The sequence below is a fragment of the Mesoplodon densirostris genome, chromosome 12 (assembly GCF_025265405.1).
Source record: "Mesoplodon densirostris isolate mMesDen1 chromosome 12, mMesDen1 primary haplotype, whole genome shotgun sequence".
NCBI classification, from domain to species: domain Eukaryota; kingdom Metazoa; phylum Chordata; class Mammalia; order Artiodactyla; family Ziphiidae; genus Mesoplodon; species Mesoplodon densirostris.
The window spans coordinates 8380051-8400586 of NC_082672.1; the positions used below are offsets into that span (position 1 = coordinate 8380051).

Here is a 20536-nt window from a genome sequence, read left to right on the forward strand (position 1 = left end):
AAGGCTTTGCTGAATCCTTAAGTGAAGTTCAAGGCTGAGCACACAGCCTAGCCAAGTGCAACTCCTCACAGAGAAGAGCTCCTGATAAAGCCGAGGGAAGTGCTCAGCACCACCAAGGAAAGAAAATAATCCGATTCTACCTCGATCTCAGGGTACACACCTGTGGTACAAGTCACTTTGTTTCTAAAGTGAATTGCTTCATGGTTTATGATAGTTATCCAAAACATGGATCAACATCGGCACCCACGGACACCTGGTTTTATTTTTCCCTTTACTAAAGCTTTGGCCGTTTCTCAGGCCTAAACCCCTGCCAGCCTATCAGCTACTGCTTTCTCTCTCAGAAATAACAGAGTCTTTTGCCCACTTGGTGTCCAGCTCCTATTGTCCTAACTGTCCGTTCAGAAGACACTCTGGAACATTAGCTCAAATTCCCAGAGGTGTGGCTTCTCCCCCGTCATTTATAGAAAGAAAAGTTTTGGCCACATACAAAGGATTTATCATTGATAATATTTAGAGAATTTCACATTCAACACATAACAAAACTCCTCGTAAGGACCGCGCGCAGATCCATATGCAAGTAGGATGTCATTTGAACAAACAAGCCAGGACAGCAGCCCCGGGATCACGCGGAGACAGGACGGGACTGCAGGCGGCCTTGCTGCGCTCAGGGGCGAGCTCTTCCCAGGAGAAACGCGATAAAGGCCCAGGTGGTGACTACGCCACAGACCCTGCAAGACAGTGACACCGGTCAGCGGCCTGGATGGCGCGGGAGGCCCCGCGTGCGCCCAGCAGGTGTGAGAGCACCGGCGCAGGCTGGCCCCTCTCCCTTCCCGGCTACGTTCGCCCGGATGTTATTTTCTTTCCATCCCTCTCCCGGCGCCAACGTTCTCTCGAGGCTAGAATGGCTCTGGGACACAGAGGGCACCTTTCCTAGTGATTTACAGGGGAGGTTGAGGGGGAAGACGACTGCCTAGCAGCCAAGCTTTCTTCTTCAACGATGTGGTTTTCGACGGGTCTGGCTCCTAACAGGAAACCGAAATCCTTCAAGCTCATTTAGCAGCAGCTCTGTCTTCCCAGTTGCTCAGACCAAAAACCCTGGGTTTAAACTTGACCCTGCTCCCGTCTGTCTGATCCCACCTTCGGCACCCCCGACTCCCCCGCTCTGCCACCAAGCGGTCCAAGCCGCAGCCGAACAGTGTGACCAGGTGACCTGGCTTCCGGACGTCCCCCTGCCCTGTGCCCTCCAATGTCTCCACGCAGAGCCCCGCGCCACCGAACCTCCGGCGGCCGACCCAGCTTCTCCGCAGTCCTCAGCCGCGCCCTCTGCTGGCGGCAACCCGCCGGCTTCCGTAGCCTCGCCTGCTGCTCCTTGTTCCCTCTCGCAGCTTTCTCACTGCCCCTCCACACACCAGGAGCACCGCGCCCCCAAGAGGGCCCCTCCCCGCTGCCTCCTCTGCCTGGACACCGTCCCCCGCCCCGCGTTGCCGTGCCTGGCTCACTCCCCACCAGCGACACCACCCCCCACCCCTGCCTTCTATGAGGGCCCCGATCTTCTCCTTTAAAGAGCAACCTCCCCCAGGCCAGCCCCCCCCGACCCCCGACCCTGCTCGTTTCTAACACTTATCACCTAACAGACCATGCAGGTCACTCGTTTATCACCCCCACTCCAGTGCGAGCTCCACGAGAACGGGGTTTTGTTTCATCCACGGAGGAAGCCCTGGAACCCAGGACGGTGCCGAAGACAGCACGTGCTCGATCAACGTCTGCTGAGCGTCACTGAATGGCGTTCGGTCCAGCGTGCTGGTCAACGACCCCTTGCCCAGCACGCGCCGGCTAGCGAGCTGTGCTCGACTCACACCCAGCTGGGACCACAAGCAAGTCAGAAGCAGCCTGAGTCCTGGTCACTTACTGTAACAGGCAGCTGACGTTCGGGGAGTGTCTCCAGTAGCGGTACAGGGAGACCTGCAGGGTGGGGTGGCACCTGTACTCTTTCAGGACGCTCCGGGTGCTGCCGAAACAAGGGCTCGGTCAGGCGCGCAAGCACCACAGCGGCTCTGGGCGGCTGGAGTGGCCGCGGGTTTGAGGGTGGGGGCTGAGAGCGAGGCACCTACTCCTTAAACTTATTGGACAGAAGCAGGAAGCGGTTCCCCGCCAGCCTCCTGACGTCAAACTTGCAGAGGTTCTGAAACTCGCGGTAGACTTGCTGCTCGCTGACCCTGGGCCACCTCCTGATGGTGACGATGAGGATGGGAGGGCGGATACTGGGGTAATCTGGACCCGAAAAATTCTAGAAGACAGAGAGGAGAACAGGTTTTCCACAGTCCCTACTGACTGACTACCTACCCAGCTGGAAAATCCGGAGAAACTAGGACAGGCCCTGCGAGCAGTGGGGGAGGGAGAGGGGGAGGGGAGGAGAGGAGGAAGGAATGGGCGAGCTCACCTTGGCTCAGACGGGAAAACACGGGAGACAGTCCTCTCTGGCCGCGTTTGGTGGCCGCCAGAAGCCCCTGATAGCCCCCAGAGCCCCAAGCTGCCTCCAGCCTCCGAATGCGGGGGAGCAAAATGAAGTCTACTTACGATCTTGGGGACCCTGGCTCGGATGAGATTCACCTGGTTCACATAGGGAGCCAGCACGTCGAGGTACAGCGGGAAGGAGGGCTCGGGGATGGGAAGAACCCTACGAGGACAGAAAGCCCCAAAGCCTTCAGGCCCACGGGGGGCGTCCCACGGCCTCGGCCACAGCTAAGGCTCTGGTGACAACGGGCAAGGTGCTGCCCGAGACGCCCCTCCCTGCTCCCCTCACAGGTTCTGGGTCTTCTGTTGGTGGTCCTCCCCCAAACGACCAGCGAGCTCTCACCACGGCCTGAGCCAAGGGAGAACTTCCAGGGGTCACCACCTGTTGGTGGCCGTCTGGTAAAGACCCCGAGGCTCACCAACATCAGCCACAGGCTCAGAGCATGAGCGAGGCCCCTGTTCAGAGGAAGGTCCACTCCACTGCCCCTCGACGAGACTCCAAATGGCCGTCCCTCACCCCACAGCCTTGTCCTGCCTCAGCCTCGCCTCCTCCACCCAGACACCACCACGTACCTGAGCACAGGCCCGTGAGAAAGCACAGCCCTTGGCACCAGGCAGGCCTGGCTATGGAGCTTCTCTAAACCTAGGAGGGTTTCTAGGTTTTGAGGATTAAAATAAATTGGGGCTTCCCTGGTGGCGCAGTGGTTAAGAATCCGCCGGCCAATGCAGGGGACACGGGTTCGAGACCTGGTCCGAGAAGATCCCACATGCCACGGAGCAACTAAGCCCGTGCGCCACAACGACTGAGCCTGCGCTCTAGGGCCCACGAGCCACAACTACTGAAGCCTGAGAGCCACAACTACTAAAGCCCGCGTGCCTAGAGCCCGTGCTCCGCAACAAGAGAAGCCACCGCAATGAGCAGCCCGCGCACTGCAACAAAGAGTAGCCCCCGCTCGCCACAACTAGAGAAAGCGCATGCACAGCAACAAAAACCCAATGCAGCCAAAAATAAATTAATTAATTAATTTAAAAAATTTTTTTTAATTTAAAAAATTTTTTAAAAAAAGAAATTAAGGACACAAGGTCCACGTACCAAGGCACCAATAAGCTCCACTGCTCTTAGCTGCCCTCACATTCAGAGCACAGGGAAGAAGGAGACGGGGGCGGGGGTTTCTTACTGAAGCCAGAAGCCTCACATTAATGTGTCACAGGCTATTTCTATGTATAATACCCTTTACCAAAACAGACAAATTAGGCAGTACCCACATTAACAGGGTACAGGCTGAAAATGTTTAAGTCAGTCCCAGAAAACAGTTTTGATCAGCTCCTTCCCCTGGCCTGCTAAATCCTACTTAAAAAAAAAAAAAAAAGTACCCTCTTGAATTTATGGCACGAGGTGTCTCATGTTGGATTTTTTTGTTGGTTTCTGTTACTTTATTTTGGCCATGCTGTGCAGCATGTGGAATCTTAGTTCCCCAACCAGGGATCGAACCCGTGCCCGCTGCATTGGAAGCACAGAGTCTCAACCACTGGACCCCCAGGGAAGTCCCTAAATCCTACTTAACACATGTAGGTAGCAAAGATCGTGCCACAGAACGCACAGTTCACGTGTGGAGCTGGTGTCCACGAGCCCAGCGCTGCAGGCATCCAGGATGACGATGCCCTGAGGAAACGTGTTTCAGATTCCAGTCTGAGGTTTCCAGAACCTTCCCCCGTGTGCCTCATTCCAAGTCACTGCCCCTCTCCCCAGCCTGACCGTGTGAACCCCGAGCATGGATCATCTGTTGGCCTGTATGCTTTGCCCTCCTACCTCACTGCGGTTTACACGATAACGAGGAAACAGGAGGGTAACAGACGAAGCAAGCACACTGCCCCCGGAGCACTGCGGCGGGGGCGGAGCCCAAGCCTGACCCACTGCCTTGGCGTCCTGACAGTGACTCTTCCCAAGGCCGACACAGTCCCAGGACCAGCCCCAGGGTGGGGAGGAAGGCTGGGAAAGGCCACCTATGGAGGAGGGCTGCTTCCATAAATGTGTCATTTACACAGTGCCGCTTGCATCCTCCTTCTTTGGGAGAGTGTGGGAGCCCCTAGGTCTTGGTTTACAGTGAGGGCTCAACAAATCCTGACCGCCGATGAGATCACAGGACAAAGGGAACACTCACCCGTGCACTCTCCACAGGAGCAAGTGGGCCACTTTCAAAAGAACTGGAAAAAAAGAAGCTAGAAATGTGACAGACATCAAGGCGCAACCTGATCACCTTATCAAAATATGCAAACTCAGGCCTTATTTCCACATGTGCCACCCACCTGGAAGTAAACGGGGGGCCCAGGGATGGCGGAGGATGACTGAAAATAAGGCAGGGGTCTCCCTTTAAAAGGGCAGCAACTCTCACCTGCTCCGCACAGGAAGGCATCGTACGCTGCTTCATGGGGATACTTTGTCTCAGCTGAAGTGTTTTTACAGAAGCAGGAGAGACGGTCAAGCAGCGATTAGAACACAGCCCGGGAAGGGACTCTCCCCTAGCCCCGCCCCAGGTCCACACCCACGTCGGCTGTGCACACACAGCCAACTAACGGTTGTTCCCGCAGAGACCACGCACCCTTCTCTCAGCCATACCCCACTGTGACCTAGGACCTCCCCACGGCAGCAAGAGCGCCCACGGGAGGTGGAAGCACAGGGCTTCCGGACAGACGGACGCCCCCGGGACCTCCGACGCCTTCCGGGATGGCTCCTTTTGATCGGGCGGTTATAATATGGACACGGCACAGGAAAAGCCCCACCCACCCAGCCCTCCCACACCTGCCACGTGGAGACCCGGCTTGAGCTCCAGCACCTCAAAGCCGTGCCAACCTCGGAGAAGCACGGCTCAGGCGAACATACGTACCGTATTTTTCACATCTGCTTGCGTGAACAATCACTGGCCCAGAGTTCTTGGTGGGATTCAGGTCACTATTAGAGAAGAAAGATAGACAAATAAGGTTCGCTGACAACAACGCTTTCTTGTTCTCCCTGCATCCTCTTAACAAAAATAAATGTCCTCAGTACTGGGGCTCCTTGAAAATCACAACAAAACACAGCTCTAATATAGAATAAAACAAACCAACGAAACAAAACACGGATCCAGACATGGGCAGACAGGTCTTGGTAACCGGGCAGCGGGACAAACGGCTCCGACCGTGTCGTTCTGAGCATCTACCAGACGCGGGACCCCAGCCCGGGCATCAGGATAAACCCTGTGCTGGCTCTGCCCCCGGGAGCTCGCTGTTCAGCGCGTCCTAGAAACGCGACGCCCGAGGCGTGAGCAGTGCACGCCTGGCTATCGAGGGACAGGCCTTCGGGCGGGAAGGCTTCCTGAAGTCGGTGGTCCTACAGGAGAGTCCTGAACCCCACTGACTCACCTGGTTGAGGAAACGGAGCAGCGCCAGGCACTTCAAGCCAAGAGAAGAGCACGCAGAGACGGCGAGGGAAAAAGGGAGAAGCCCGCGGTGAAGGGCGGGGCCAGGAAAGAGCTCGAACGTTACTGGGGGTGGGGGGGGGCTTCAGACACCAGAGGAGGACTCTGACCAGAAAAATGGTCAAGTTCACACTTTAAAAGATCACTCAAGTGGCAGCCACCAAGCTAACCGGGGAGGAGCCACTACCACCACTGGAATAAAAAGTAAAGGCCTCAGGGAAGGCAATGATCCTGGGGGTGCAGAAAAAGGAACCGGTTTCCAGGACATTTAGGGAGTAAAACCAACAGGCCTGGACTAGAAGACACTGGTGGCCCAGCTCTGGGTCCCCTTCCAGCTCTGAGCTCTGGCGCGTGGGTGAACGCGGCTGGCAGGTGACAGGGAAACCTTCCCTTCATCTGGTTTCCGACAGAATCTATCGGTACCTCGCTATGCGCGTGACATCTCTGAACCCCGATGTCCTCATCTGCTCCTAAGCCACCAGGTGGCTGTCACCCTGGGGGCCCGCTCTCAAGGTGACTCACAAAGCTAGCGAGAGGCAAAGCTGGGATTTACACCCAGCAAGTCTCGACGCAGAGCCTGCGTACCGAACACAAGCTTCGCTCTCACACCGGCACACGAGCCATCGGCACAGCGCCTGGCGCCGTCAGGACGTGGCAGAAGTCGCTCCAGACGCGGGAGCGGGTTTGACGGACAGAGGAGTGCCGAGCAGAAGGTGCCTGCGGGCACGTGGTGCAGGAACAACCAGAAGATGGTCAGGACGCGAGGAGTCTGGAGCCGCGGCGGCACAGACGCGGTGGTCGCCGAGGCTGGGGGCGGGTGTTCGGTCACCCAGGGGCACGGTAGCGAGGAAGAAGAGGGCAGTGGGGACCCTGGAAAGATGTGAGGAATGAGTGGAAGAGCGAGAGCCCGCAAGGAAGAGATTAAAACACTCACCAGAAAACAAGAGAAAGCTGGGAGAGGGCGCAACAGCAGGGAAGGGGGGCGGGGGGCCCAGGGTGTCAGACGCCAGACAGAAGTTAACGCTGAGCACAGCCGCCCGCCACGCCCTGTTCCACAGGCCTGTGCGCATCCTCCCATCAGCTGGGCCCCGATACCCAGATCAAGTTCCGTGCAGGGGAGGCAACCTGACCTCAGTGGGCCCAGGAGAAGGCGCGGCCTCGGAAGAGGCTTGTTGTAAAGAGAGAACCAGGACAGTGGTGGCAAGAGGGGAGACCGAGGGGAGCTTCATGGTTTCTGAGTTAGAAGAAAAGTGCTGATGCCGAGGGAGAGGCCGAGGACACGGCGGGGGTCAGGGAGGCTGCTGAGCGGAGGGAAGGCACAGGGCCGGGAGGACGGACGGGCCACGGGAGGGCAGCCCTTCGAGCCTCGGCCGGCCCCGTACACGGTAGGCGTTCCTGCGTGCGGGCGGACGAGAGAGACAGTGGCGAAGAGGATAGCACCGCGCACGTGTCTGCAGGGGCTCGAGGCTCCCGCCTCTGGCCTCTTGTTTTCTTCTTAGAAAGGAGGACCAGGAGGGCCGTCTGAGAAAGGAAGAGATGAAGCCTAAGGGGCCAGAGGAGGCGATCACGTCGGAAGTAACTGACGCCATGAGCAGAAAAGAGCATCTGTTGGAGACTCAAGAGGCCAGTGAGGCTCTGGCCAGGCATCTTCAGGGCCCCCGTGCCGGTGGCTGTTTGACAGTGAGCCACAGAGACACAGCTTCTTTTCAGAAATGTCTCACGCGGGCTTCCCTGGTGGCGCAGTGGTTGAGAGTCCGCCTGCCGATGCGGGGGACACGGGTTCGTGCCCCGGTCCGGGAAGATCCCACGTGCCGCGGAGCGGCTGGGCCCGTGGGCCATGGCCGCTGAGCCTGCGCGTCTGGAGCCTGTGCTCCGCAACGGGAGAGGCCACAACAGTGAGAGGCCCGCGTACCGCAAAAAAAAAAAAAAAAAAAAAAAAGGTCTCACCTTCAACTGCCCCCGACGCCACCCTCTCCCAGCTCTGGTTTGCTGGTCCCCCCAGCTGGGGACAAAGGAGTGGGCCGAGCAGCCCCCATCCACTCCAGGCCTTCCAGGCAACACACTCCCGCCAGCACATGCCCGCAGCGTGGCTGGGACATGAGGGAAGACAGGGTCGCTGTTCCTGTAGGAAGGGCGGGAACTCACCCGGTACTAGGGCCGTTCACTCACTCCAGTGTTAAATGTGCACCTACTAAGTCTCACACCGCTGTAGGCCTGAGAGAAACATCAGGGTCCGGAAGAAGAACAAAATCTGTTCCCATGGAGCTAATCACTCCAATAATCAAACAGATCACAGGAAAAATAAAACCCTGGCCAACAGAAAACACCAGATAATTAAACAGCTGTAGGTATTTTACCAGGCCCCTTCCCCTCCGGAAGGGGGTTTCGCAACCTCAGCACCAGTAACATTTGGGGCTGGAGAATTCTTTGGGTTGGGGGCTGTCCTGTGCATCCTGGCCTCTACTCACTAGGTACCAGTAGCACCCCTGAACTGTGACGACCAAAAACATCTCACTGTTGCCAAATGTGCCCTGGGGAGCAAAATCGCCCCAAGTGAGAACCCCTGATCTATAAGCAGCTCCGAAAAACAGCTTCCTTACCTGTTTAGGACTTCATAAACTTCTGAAAGACTTGAAACCCTTGGGAAATTCAGTTCCTATAATATGGAAAACAAATTAGGGAGAATAAGACATTTATGGTTATGTTTATTATCTGCTTCAGGTATTACCAAATGGCCATTAAAAGGACCTGGAAAATGCAAACTCCTATAAACCCCTCTCTCTGCACACACACCTATTTTTATTCCTTAATTCGGATGTCAGGGTACCTAGTGTCCTTGGGTTTCCTATAAGGGACCCGGCAACCCAGCCTAAGAAAACTGCCACAAACACAGCACAGCAACTTCCTTCAAAGACAAGTGTTTTAGGGGTTTGAGAAACGCAGGACTCCAAGGCACAAGACCGTGGCCAAGGACACATTACGTGGGGCACTACGTGCTCTAAGGGACTGCCAGGTCACCAAGGCCTAGAGTTCACCTCATCTCGTGTGCAGTGGAGACTGGTCTGCACTAGTTGCCCCAGATCAGTCCCCGCGTCCTTCCCGCTTCGCCCTAGAACTCGGTTCCGTGGAGCTGGGCAGAGTCACAGAACACCGTCAGAGCTAGAAACACGTGAGGTACGAGTAACACGTGTGTCTCTGGGCAAAGATGTACCAAGTAACCCAGCGCCGTTCTTGTGGTTTCCTTACTGAACAGTTAATTCTGATCCGCTTAAAGCTTTATTTACAACACTGATCTGGTTCCCCTTTCTTGGTTCCTCAGTTTTAACTTCTAACCCAGCTGGGTGCTTCCGTTCTCCACACCACCTCAGCTGCAGAACAGAAGTCACCTGGCAGCTGTAGAAATGCCACTCCCGGCCCCTCTACACCAGAGAAGCTGAAGGTGGGGTCTGGGTGTCAGTATTTACCCTCCTAGGTGATTCTAATGTGTCTGCCCACGGCCCTAATGCTCAGTAAAGATGCAATTTTTCGGGCTTCCCTGGTGGCGCAGTGGTTGGGAGTCTGCCTGCCGATGCGGGGGACACAGGTTTGTGCCCCCGTCCGGGAGGATCCCACCTGCCGCAGAGTGGCTGGGCCCGTGAGCCATGGCCACTGAGCCTGTGCGTCTGGAGCCTGCGCATCCGGAACCTGCGCATCTGGAGCCTGTGCTCTGCAACCGGAGAGGCCACAACAGTGGGAGGCCCACATACCGCGGGGAAAAAAAAAAAAAAAAAAAAAAGATGCAATTTTTCAAGTGGGATCCCTGCCCCCGACCCTGACGTTCTTTAAGCACGTTGCAAACACTCACTGTGTATACACCAAGCTCTAGAACAAGTTGTTGTGCTGTGCCATCTAAATAAGCCCGTGAACTACACACCAGTAAGTCAAAACATGAGAACTTGAATGAAGGAAAGAAAAAAAAAATCACACATAAGCTACTGTATCACTCAGAGGTGGTAGAATAAAAAAAGAAAACCAATACTGGTTGTAAAGTACGAGAAAAGGGTTCAAGGAACAATTTTTGAAAAGAACGAGAAAGCTAAGTGTTAGTGGGACAAACGAAGCGTGCCTTTCCCCAGAGCAGTTTAACTTATTACCTTCCAGATGTCCTTTGTCACATTTTTGGTGTCAATGAGAACAGGAAATAGGTTGTGGATATTCAGCTTAAATTCATCATAGCTTTCTGAAGGGAAAGACCCAGAGAGTCAGAAGTGAGCTCCTTGGTAAAAATGGGAAGAAATTCTCCAATCTAGCTTGTCACCAACACTGGCTAATAAAGCAAATAAAACAAAATAGGAATTGAAAACATCCTTACTCCTAATCATCAAGGATTTCTGAATCTCAAACCAACCTGACATCACCATTTGTAACAGCAAAAGCTAAACGGTTTTCCTAAATTCAGGCCAACATTAGTTAATGCAACTTGCAAAGTTCTAGCCAATGGAAAAGGGAGAAAGAGGTATTACTGGAAAGACAGATATGAAGTCTGTAAATAACTGTCCAAAGAAAAATCCAGTAAGTTAGAAATTGTAAATGCCTTGATAAAAATTACCTATTAATTCACGTATTTATCAGAATTATACCTGCATACAGTTGTCTGCAAAACAAACCCAAACCCCTCTGCTAGCCCTCTTCTCACTACCCTCCCATTTCCTATTCCCCAAAGGCAACGACCTTCCATTTTTAATTTTGGTGTTTATTCCCACATCTCTAAATAACATGCTTATGCTGCTCGGTGATTCCCCGGTTTGGGACTCCCACGAGGTAAGAAAATAATCACCCCTTCTACCTCGTACCCCTCACCACTGCCAGCACCTGTGCATTACTCACCAAGGGGCCAGGTGGTCTCCTCCAATGACTTTCTTTCTGGTACAGCTTTTGTTCCAGCAATTTTTTTGTTTGGTTGTTTGCTTAGTTTTTTGGTGAGTGATTACTTTACCCTGAATTCTCCCCAAGTTCTCTCAAGATGCTCAAACTGAGGTGTTTTATTCATCAATTCATTTCCTAGCGAACTCTCTCCCAGAACCTTCTCACCCCTTTCAATCTACACTAGTGTTCTCTGTACATCGTTAGTTCATTTAATCCCCAAACAACTCTGATATCGATACTGTTGATATCATTTCCCCCGTTTTACAGACATGGAAACAGAACAGGCACATTTAAGTAACTTGCTTGAGATCGCACATAACAAGGGTGGGATGAGGACCCAACGTGACGTCTGAATGCATGCTTTTAACTGCTATGTCACACTTCTGTGTGTCCAATGGCATCAGTCATGGAAAAGACTGGGACAGGCATAAGACAGTACCACATGGCCGTGAAATGATTTTAGGTTAATGACATAAATAAATGCCTTGGGCAAGTGAAAAAAAGCCAAAATCAAAATCATATACGCAGTGTGGTCAAATATGTAAAAAGCCACAACAGAGGGAAAAGCAAAAAGTGTCAGGAGTATAGCTGTGATTACACGTCCCCTGCACGTCTCTGATTTTGCTAAGTCTTATGCAATGAGACTGAACAACTTCCGTAACAGGGGGGAACAGTATCAATTCAAATGTAAGTTTTTCTCCCGGAGAAAGTCCCCCAGCTCCAGGAAAATGGTAACGGGCACAGATGTACCCGACCTCTCCAGAAACCTGTGAGGCCCTGGGGATGGCTGTGTGTGTAGGGGCTCCCTCAGGGGCACGATTCTGGGCCAGTCCCCTTGCCAGATGGCAAGCTAAGCTCAGAGGAAGGAGGATGGTGTGCGCCTACCTGGGAGAGGTCTGAAGAGCTTCTCATGGAGATGCAGCAGATCCATCATCATATTATGTCCCACTAAGGGCTACTTGGAGGAAATCGACAGGTGAGAGAAATGAAATTTTAAAAATCAAACAGATGCCACAGACTCACTGCCGTCTCCGGCAAAGCGTGTAGCTTTAGAACCCACTGCATTCTGACAACATGGCAATCCCATCCCCACCTGCATTCCACTCCCATGAAAGGTAGCCTGACTGCTTAAAGGCCAGAAAAGCAAAGCAGTGAGTCGGAGGGACTCGAGGCCTGGGCCGCACTGGGAATCTAAGCTGTGAAGCAGACATGTGCAGTCCCCAAGTAGTTTTAGGTCAATTAGTACTGAAATGCCCATGTGTCTGAAAGGAGCAAAGAACTAGTAATATTTCATAGGGACAGTCTTTCCCCAAATTAATCTGTCATGATTTCATGAAAGCAGGGTTAGATCCATAAAGCCAGTTAACAAAAAGGAAGTCACTTATCTTAAGGAATCTTAGCGTACTGTTGAAGGACCCATTAGTACCTACAGCCCAAATTACAAGACTGCTAAAGACCGAGGAAAGAGATATTTTTTCCCTACCTTCTGGGCTTTCACCAGCATCTGGAAAAACAGAGAAAAACCCCTCGCAGAGAGAAGAATCTTCTCCTTCCAACAGCTCTCTCGATCGCAAGAGGTGTTCTCAAGATACCAGCGATGCTGTTTACTCACTTTCTTCACTGTCACCTGAAAGGAGAAGTAGAGACAAGGTCCCTGTATCCTGGGTTCCTGGGAATGGGGCCAAAAATGTGGTCCTTCATCTCAAAAGGGAGGAGAGGGAGTTGGGGAGAAGAAGCCTTTCACAGAGGCCAGATTTGGCCAAACGAGAGAGAAATGATAGAGCCACCGAGGCTGCCCCCCTGCAGGTGGGAACTCACCCCCTGGTCTCTCATCACCGTCCAGATGTCAGGGAGGGCCTTCGTCAGCACAAGCTGGACCTCGAAGGCCTGGAAGCCTGCAGCAAGGAAACAAGGCTTGCACAGAACCACTGCAGACCCTGGAACGGCAGTCCACCCTCCCCTCAAGAGAAGCCCGAGAGGAAAAGTGGCTGAGAGGTGGATGGATCAAGTGGAAAGACAGCTCTTAGGTATACCCCAGCACACAAGGCCAAGCGACAGGGACGGCACAGCATGGTCTAGGGCGGCTTTCTTGAAGTTTCTGATCTCGGGGCCACCCTTAACTTGAGGACCCCAAAGAGTCTTTGTGTGTGGGGGGGTACGGGTCTTGATAGTCATCATGTTAGAAATGAAAACTATACATGAAATTCAAAATCGCCAAGTTTTAAAAATAATAAACCCATTACACTTTTGCCCATGATTTTGTAACATCACGCGGTGGTTATTTGGAGAACACTGGTTTCCTGAGTTATACACATCGTCCAAATGTTCACATACCATACAATACCATCCAAAGACACTTGTACATATGGCCACTGATCTCATTAGAAAGGTCTCATAAAGTGGTCAAGCTTATGGTGACAGATGCAAGGTTTCCAAAATTCCAGTCTTTTATTGAAAGCTCAAATTTCATCTCTAGCAAATACTGTGAGTTAGTCTCCCTGAAGACAAGGCTTACTTTTTTCACTTGAGAAAGTGATTGAAAATACCCACATTGAAATAACCTCAGTTCCTTCAAGTAAAAATTATATTCCTTAGGGGAATTCCCTGGCAGTTCAGTGGTTAGGACTCGGCGTTTTCACTGCCGAGGGAGGGCCTGGGGTTCAATCCCTGGTCGGGGAACTAAGATCCCACAAGCCATGCGGCATGCTCCCCGCCCCCCCGCAAAAAAAAATATACACACACACACACACACACATATATGCCTTTAAATAAATAAGTAAATAAAAGGGAGCTAATTCAGCTCTCAACACAAAAACCTGCACAAGTGCTTTTGCTCAAGACGACCACTGTACTTTGGTAAGCAGCAGCAATGTTTCATGAACATTTATCTTTTCTGTACTTATTTAGATACACAGAATATTTTAAAAGATGAACAATCAAATGTTGAGATTTAACAAAATTAAGAATTACTATTTCACTAAATTCCAAGTAAAACTGGAATTTTTTAAAACTGGAAGCAGTAACAAGGAATACGACTACCAGCGTGGTTGGACGCGCCTCCCTCACCTGTGCTGAGGCGCCAGCCGCTCTCTCTACCCACCGCTGCTGCAGGACCATCAGTGCAATTGGCACAATGATAATGGCAAGTGATAGCCGAGTGATATTCTGACAAGAGTTTTGACCTTGCGAACCCCTTGGAAAGGGTCTCAGAGACCCCTGGGGTCCACCGACCAGAGCTGAGCACCGCCAATCTAGGGCAGGCTCATTGTGGCCCCACATTGTACCGTTGGGGGAAATTCAGAGAAATTCAGAGATTAACCACAGGAAAGCAAGAGTCCACAGGGCACCAAGGACTGGGGTAAGAAGGATGGCTCTGAACGGAACTTTACTCCCTCAACCTTAAAACTCAGAATCGGTTGAAAACCCTTCAACCTCCGAATTGAGGTCAGGGCTCTATCTAACCACAAGGACCACATGTCTGCTGAGCTGCCACCCAGGATCCACCAGGGGAGAAGGGATGCTCCCCCATCCTCCAGCACGTGACAGCGGCCGGTTCCACAGCTCCCAGGCCGGGGAGCCACCTCCTGCCTACCGGTGATACCAGGGAGGGTCATCCAGTCGCCTTCCTCTGCCAGGTCCAGCCAGCGCGTCACCTCGTCAATCACCACCTTGATTTGGTCTTTATCCAGAGAACTGAAAATGGGCACAGTGCAGTGGGAATGATGGGGGAGACCACAGAACCATGAGACAGGCTAACGCAGGAGAGGCTTCTGGAGGCTCCTGTTTTTAACACTGTGATCTCGGCAGGAAAATGGACCCCAAAAAGACCACTTCTTTTCTGAGTCTTGTTTTGCAACAGGAAGCCAATCGCTTGGCCTCTACCCTCTGGTCCGTCCTCAGGAGCCTTTCTGTCCCTCCCTCGGACGGGCCTACGGGCGGGAGGGCACTGGGACGCAGCCAACACTGAGCAACACTACCAGGCCTGTCTTCTCAATTCTCTCTCAGAGGTGAAAAAGCACCATCTGGTGAAGTATAGAAAAGACAGGAACTCTGGTAAGTACATCTTCTCCTGCGTTAGAAATGTAAGAACATGATGCTATGCTGAGAAAAGGAAAGACTCTTCTCCAACACTTGAAGATAACAGAAGATTAAAAATTCAAGTTGTTTTTCCCTTCCAAAAGGTATTTTTATATAAAACCACAAACAGACATTAAAAAAAAAATTCCCACATTACATAATTATCTGGACCAGATAATCATAACATTCCAGAACTAAAAGTTGTCTAATTTAACCCCTTCTTGATACAGGCAAAGAGTCTCAAGCTCAAAGAGCTTAGAGGACTGGTTCAAAACCAGAAAACTAGTGGACAGCAGGGCCTGTGTGGGCCCAGGCGGCCTGCTCTTTCTAGCACACAATGCGGCTGTGCAGGCCTGGCCCCAGCTCCACAGCCCAGCTGGGTTTCAAGTACAACAACAGGCACTGGAGGCCAAAGAAGAAAGGCAGAGATCCTGCCCTGGGGAACACAGCAGCATCAAGCACGTGGGGCAACGGGCCCAAGCCAAGGCGTGTGACTAGCTGGCCAAGGCTACCTGTGATGTACCTTGAAAAGTCCCTACGTGGGAGGCCAACATAACATCTCACAGGGAGGCCAACAGAGCCATTTTCCCCTCTAGCACTGGAATGGAGTTCCTGCCTCTTTGATACCAAATTAACAGTCAGTTCTCTCTCCCCTTCATTGTTAAACACTAAACTCACACGCTACACAGTAAGAGGTTTCTTATCTCAGGCCTAAGAACGGCATCACCAGCACTTCGGGCTGTTGCGTCTGACTGAGCGCAGGTCAAGGAAGCTACGCCAGCTAAAGGTGATGGCGTGAGGTCACCCTGTCCTGGAGACAGCACGTCTACACACAGGAAAGCCAGAAACACACCAGCAGCAAAGAAACCCACAAAGCACCCGGAGAAGCAGGCTTTACCTGCGAACACTCCAGTTCCCAGTCAGGATGCTATGTCTAATTTTCTTCTCTTGTTCTTCGTTCATATATGGGATTCCATTTTTGAGAAACTAAAGATGGGAACAGACAAGGAACCTAGTCAGAGGCATCCTCTGTGCTGGCAGCAGAGTGGAAAGAAACCTTCCTCGTCCGCTTTTTGAGGACAAGTCAGGAAGGGGACAGGAAATGGATTCAGACCAGGGGGGTTAGATAGCCTTTCAACCCTTCCCGGTCCCCTCCTCCGATGCTGTACCTTGTTAAAATCGAAGCCATACTGATTCAAAAACTGAACACTAGAAGCCTGGAAAGAGAACTCTGAATCCAAAGTCCCAAACGTTGTAGGGAAGAGAAAGAAGTTACACGAATGGGCTACATACCTAGAAAAAAAATACACATAAGGAGAAAAAGACGAAACCCAGGTTTAGAATTCTGGCTCACACCACAGGCTTCAGAGCGGGCTCTTCCCTCCACTTGAGAAGTACAGCTGACCCCTGAACAACACGGGGGTTAGGGGCGCCAACCGTTCATGCAGTCAAAATCCGCATATAATTTACACTCTGCCCTGTGTCTACACGTGGGTATCGTCATTTTAGAGAAAAAAGTCTGAGTATAAGTGGACCCATGAACCTCAGACCCTGTGTTGTTCAAGGGTCCACTGTATTTGAATGTCAGCTATATTTCAAGCACTATGACTGGCACAGGGTGGCCAATGAAAAAAGGCAGAGACCCTGCCCTTGGGGAACAAAGTCTGACGCCCTATTTGAGACAGTGGAGCTGCCATTCAGCCTCCTTTCCGACTGCTGCTGCCTGGGAGGTACATCACCTTCATTATAACACTGTTGACTGCAATCCTGAAGGCGCACACAGGAGACAAGGAAATGGGGAAAGGAACACCAAAGGTACAGGGGTGTTGGGAAAGGCCCCCAGAGATGGTGCTGCTTTGAGAGACTTGAAGGACCAGCCGGCATCGGCAGGGGAGGAGGGGTGGAGGGCACAGAAGCAGGAGAGTCTGCGGAGCACCCGGGGCCAAAGCGCTTCAGAGCCTGACGCAGAATTTGAAGGGGGAGCAGGTGGAGAAGGTAAGTGGGCAAGAGCCACGTGTTTTGCCAAAGGTCTTTATACATACTTGTTTGACTCGCCTTCAATACTGGAAAACATAGACAATCCTAGAAGAAGGATGGTAAAGAGAATGAATACCAAAAGAAAAGCTACCAGAAGTGAACGACAGAAAAACTTCTGGACAGTACTTTGCACCCAAAGTTATTGTACAGGCTTTAGGATAACTTCTAAAAAAGAAAGAAATGAAGAGTCAAAACATGAGAACTGTCAAACTGTAATTCACATGGAAATTACTGAAATATAATTGTGAATGGTTGTTCAAACACAGAAAGTTAAATTGACACTTTTATGGTTTTAAAACTAGTAAGAGGAAACACTAAGGAAAAAAAAGAGAAAAAAAGGATAATAAAAGAAAAAAAGAAAAAACACTAAAATCTATGAAGATGTATACATTTAATTGCTTTAGAATGTCTGTACCGCTAAAAAGACCACACACAAAGTGAAAAAGCCTTCGAAGTAGGGGGAAAACAATACAAACGCATCTAAGTGCTGTTTCCCATACTTTCAAAGAGGCGTCACAATTAAGAAAAACAATCACAATAGAATAATAGCAAAGGACAAGGACACAGAGCAAAACACACACACACACACACGGGTGTTCACCATCATTCACAGGAAAAGAATCAGTAAAATGTCTCATGACCTGTTTTTTAAATAAAGTTTTATTGAAATACAGCTATGCTCATTCATTTGTGTATTGACTACAGCTGATTTCTCATTAACAAGGGCAGCACTGAGTAGCTGTAACAGAGACAGTATTGCCTGCAAAACCTAAAATATTTAGTTTAGCCCTTTACAGAAAAAGTTTGTTCATCCTGTATTAAAACTGTAAATCAGGGCTTCCCTGGTGGCGCAGTGGTTGAGAGTCCGCCTGCCGATGCAGGGGACGCGGGTCCGTGCCCCGGTCTGGGAAGATCCCACATGCCACGGAGCGGCTGGGCCCGTGAGCCATGGCCGCTGAGCCTGCGCGTCCGGAGCCTGTGCTCCGCAACAGGAGAGGCCACAACAGTGAGAGGCCCGCGTACCTCAAAAAAAAAAAAAAAAAAAAAAACGAACAGGAAATCTGTATAAGCTGATATAGAAAGATCTCTAAACCCCAGTCATGGGGAAGAAAAAAAACGATGCAGAACAACATGTTTATAGTATGATCTTGTATATGATTTTTGCTTAAAGAAAACATACAAATTTTTCCCTGAAAGATGGTACAAGTTCTTTAATGTTGATTTAGGCATGGAAAATCATGTTTCTGCTTATTCTGAAGCATTAGGTCTCGCAGGCATGACATGGCCAAAAACCAAATGAGCACGCAAAACGATAGCCAGTATCTCACAAAGGCACCAAAGCTGTTTTACCAGTAGGAAACACAAAGACAATTTAAGAAAAGTAAGAGGGTTTCCCTGGTGGCGCAGTGGTTGAGAGTACGCCTGCCGATACAGGGGACATGGGTTCGTGCCCCGGTCCGGGAAGATCCCACGTACTGCGGAGCTGCTGGGCCCGTGAGCCATGGCCGCTGAGCCTGCGTGTCCAGAGCCTGCGCTCCGCAACGGGAGAGGCCACAACAGTGAGAGGCCCGCGTACCGCAAAAAAAAAAAAAAAAAAAAAAAAAAAAAAGGAAGAAAGTCTCTATTTCAGTAACTTATAAGAAACCGATGAAGATTAAACTCACCAATCTGACAGATGGTGAACTGCTGAACACTCTGACGGATCTTTAGATACCACTCTGATGGCAAGTCAAACAGACTGTGAAAAAACAGGCATCTCAGGGCAGAGGCAAGCAGATGGCATCAAGGAAGCACAGCCTCCACGCTGGATCAGCACCTCTCAACCAGGGGCAGCGCTTTCCTTGTCACAACTAGGGAACCAGCGTCTCGTAGACAAGGGCCAGGTCCCCAAGCCCCACACAAAATGTTGTCCTGCCCGCCCAATGCCAACAGGGTGTCTGTTGGGAAACAATGCTGGCCGGCCAGGGTGTCATCCAGAAGAGCGCGGCCGAGAACCTCTCCAGCTCAGTTCTAAGGCAGTTTTAGCTTTACCTGATCTGCTGGGCCCCGGACAGGTTAGAACGAAGGCCGGTGAACTCTATGTCTAGACCTGCAGGGGAGGCAAGAAAGACAAGGGTCCCCAGGCGCAGGCCATCGCTGTGCTGTAAACGCTGCTGGTGGTCAAAGTTCTGGCTCACCTTCTTGGCGCTCAAGAGGCCGGGTGAGGTCAAGAAGGGAGAACAGAGGGAGCCAGGCCACCCCGTTCCACCTGGGCCCCGCTGGGGCCAAGGCTGTAACTGCTGCCTAACCTCTCGCCCCCCAGGCCCGAGAAGGAACCCCCCACCCCGTCCTTCGGAGGGGCCCTGTTTGAGCCTCCTGCAGCCTGGCAACCACCCGGCCGGGCCTCACCTCTCCGCCCTGTCCCGCCCGAGCCTGTCACACCCTCCCGCCGGCCAGGGGGCTGCGGCGACGAAGCTCGGAATCCCGGCGCCTTACCCACGAAGTCCGCGCCGAGGACGAGCTCCTGCAACAGAGGGAGGCTCTGCTCGAACTCATCGGCGCCCACGTCCATGGCCACGCAGCTCGGCCGAGGGCGTCCAGTGTGGCCACGTGCTGCCACGCGCTTCCGCCGCGCCGCCGCCTTAAAGGGCTCGCGGCGGGGAAACCGGCTGCCCCGGCGCACCGCCACCAGCCCCGGGGGCCTCTGACCGGTGGAGGGCGGCGCCGGCCAGCTGCCCGCCCACGGGCGTTTGATCTTACACTTGGCCCCCTAGGGTGAAGGGACGCTTAGCTGGACTCCGCCCTGGCGCTCAAAGGCCATTTACCTTGCTCCGCAGCAAGTTCTTCGCAATCCCTACAAGGGGAGAATATCATTTTGATAGAATGTGAAGAGGAATGGTAGGAAAAAGAAGAGCCTGAAACAGTAGGAACGGACCAGTAAACAGCACCTGAAGGAATTGCAGTAGATCAGGTACTGCAGCTACGGTGCGGGGATAGAGGGACCGCATCTTGTCGGTTTTCCAAATCCGCACTTCTTCTCAACTTGGCCATCGCCGCCAACATGGGTCTGTCCCGTCTCCTCCCCAACACCCCGCCTTCTCCCTCTCTATTTTGCATCATTGCTGCCTTTGTAATACCTTGCATCAAACTTGCCACACAAAGCCTCAAAAATTGCCCATCAAACTGAAGTTCTTGGTACAGAGATGATCTACATCATACGCCTAGATAAAATCCCTACCTATGGTGTCCCTTACAGGTGAACCCTAGTTTTGTCACTGTCCGTTTCCAAAGCCACACTACTCTAGTCCATGGTCTTCCTTGCATCCTCCCCTGAATTCTAGACTTGTCTAAACAGCCTTCTAGGACTGTAGTCTTCAAAGTGAGATGCTCCAATCTTTAAGATGAGGGAAGAAAATATTAGAACTATACTATATACTTGTAGATGTGTCCACTGGGGTATCTGTTGATCAAAAGGGGACTACTAAGCCATTGCACTCTGAAGGCCTCTCAGAGTGAATCAAACTTTTTAAAAATGTTGGTGCATACATATTTCTTGTTAAAATAATACA

At 51.8% G+C, this 20536-nt stretch overlaps 1 protein-coding gene across 1 annotated transcript; it reads right to left on the minus strand.

Annotated features, from left to right (window-relative positions):
• Positions 1-638: 638 nt before the first annotated feature.
• On the minus strand, positions 639-19539 carry PNLDC1 (PARN like ribonuclease domain containing exonuclease 1). The gene is made up of 19 exons (XM_060115202.1): positions 19464-19539; positions 19020-19077; positions 18653-18726; positions 16994-17033; positions 16121-16244; positions 15850-15938; positions 14467-14567; positions 12693-12769; positions 12358-12501; positions 11760-11829; positions 10103-10188; positions 8570-8625; positions 5400-5464; positions 4908-4961; positions 4677-4719; positions 2578-2677; positions 2112-2287; positions 1910-2008; positions 639-728 (listed from the first exon to the last, which is right to left on the minus strand). The coding sequence occupies exons 1-19, from the start codon at positions 19537-19539 to the stop codon at positions 665-667; spliced, it is 1596 nt and encodes a 531-aa protein (XP_059971185.1). The 3' UTR covers positions 639-664.
• Positions 19540-20536: the final 997 nt, after the last annotated feature.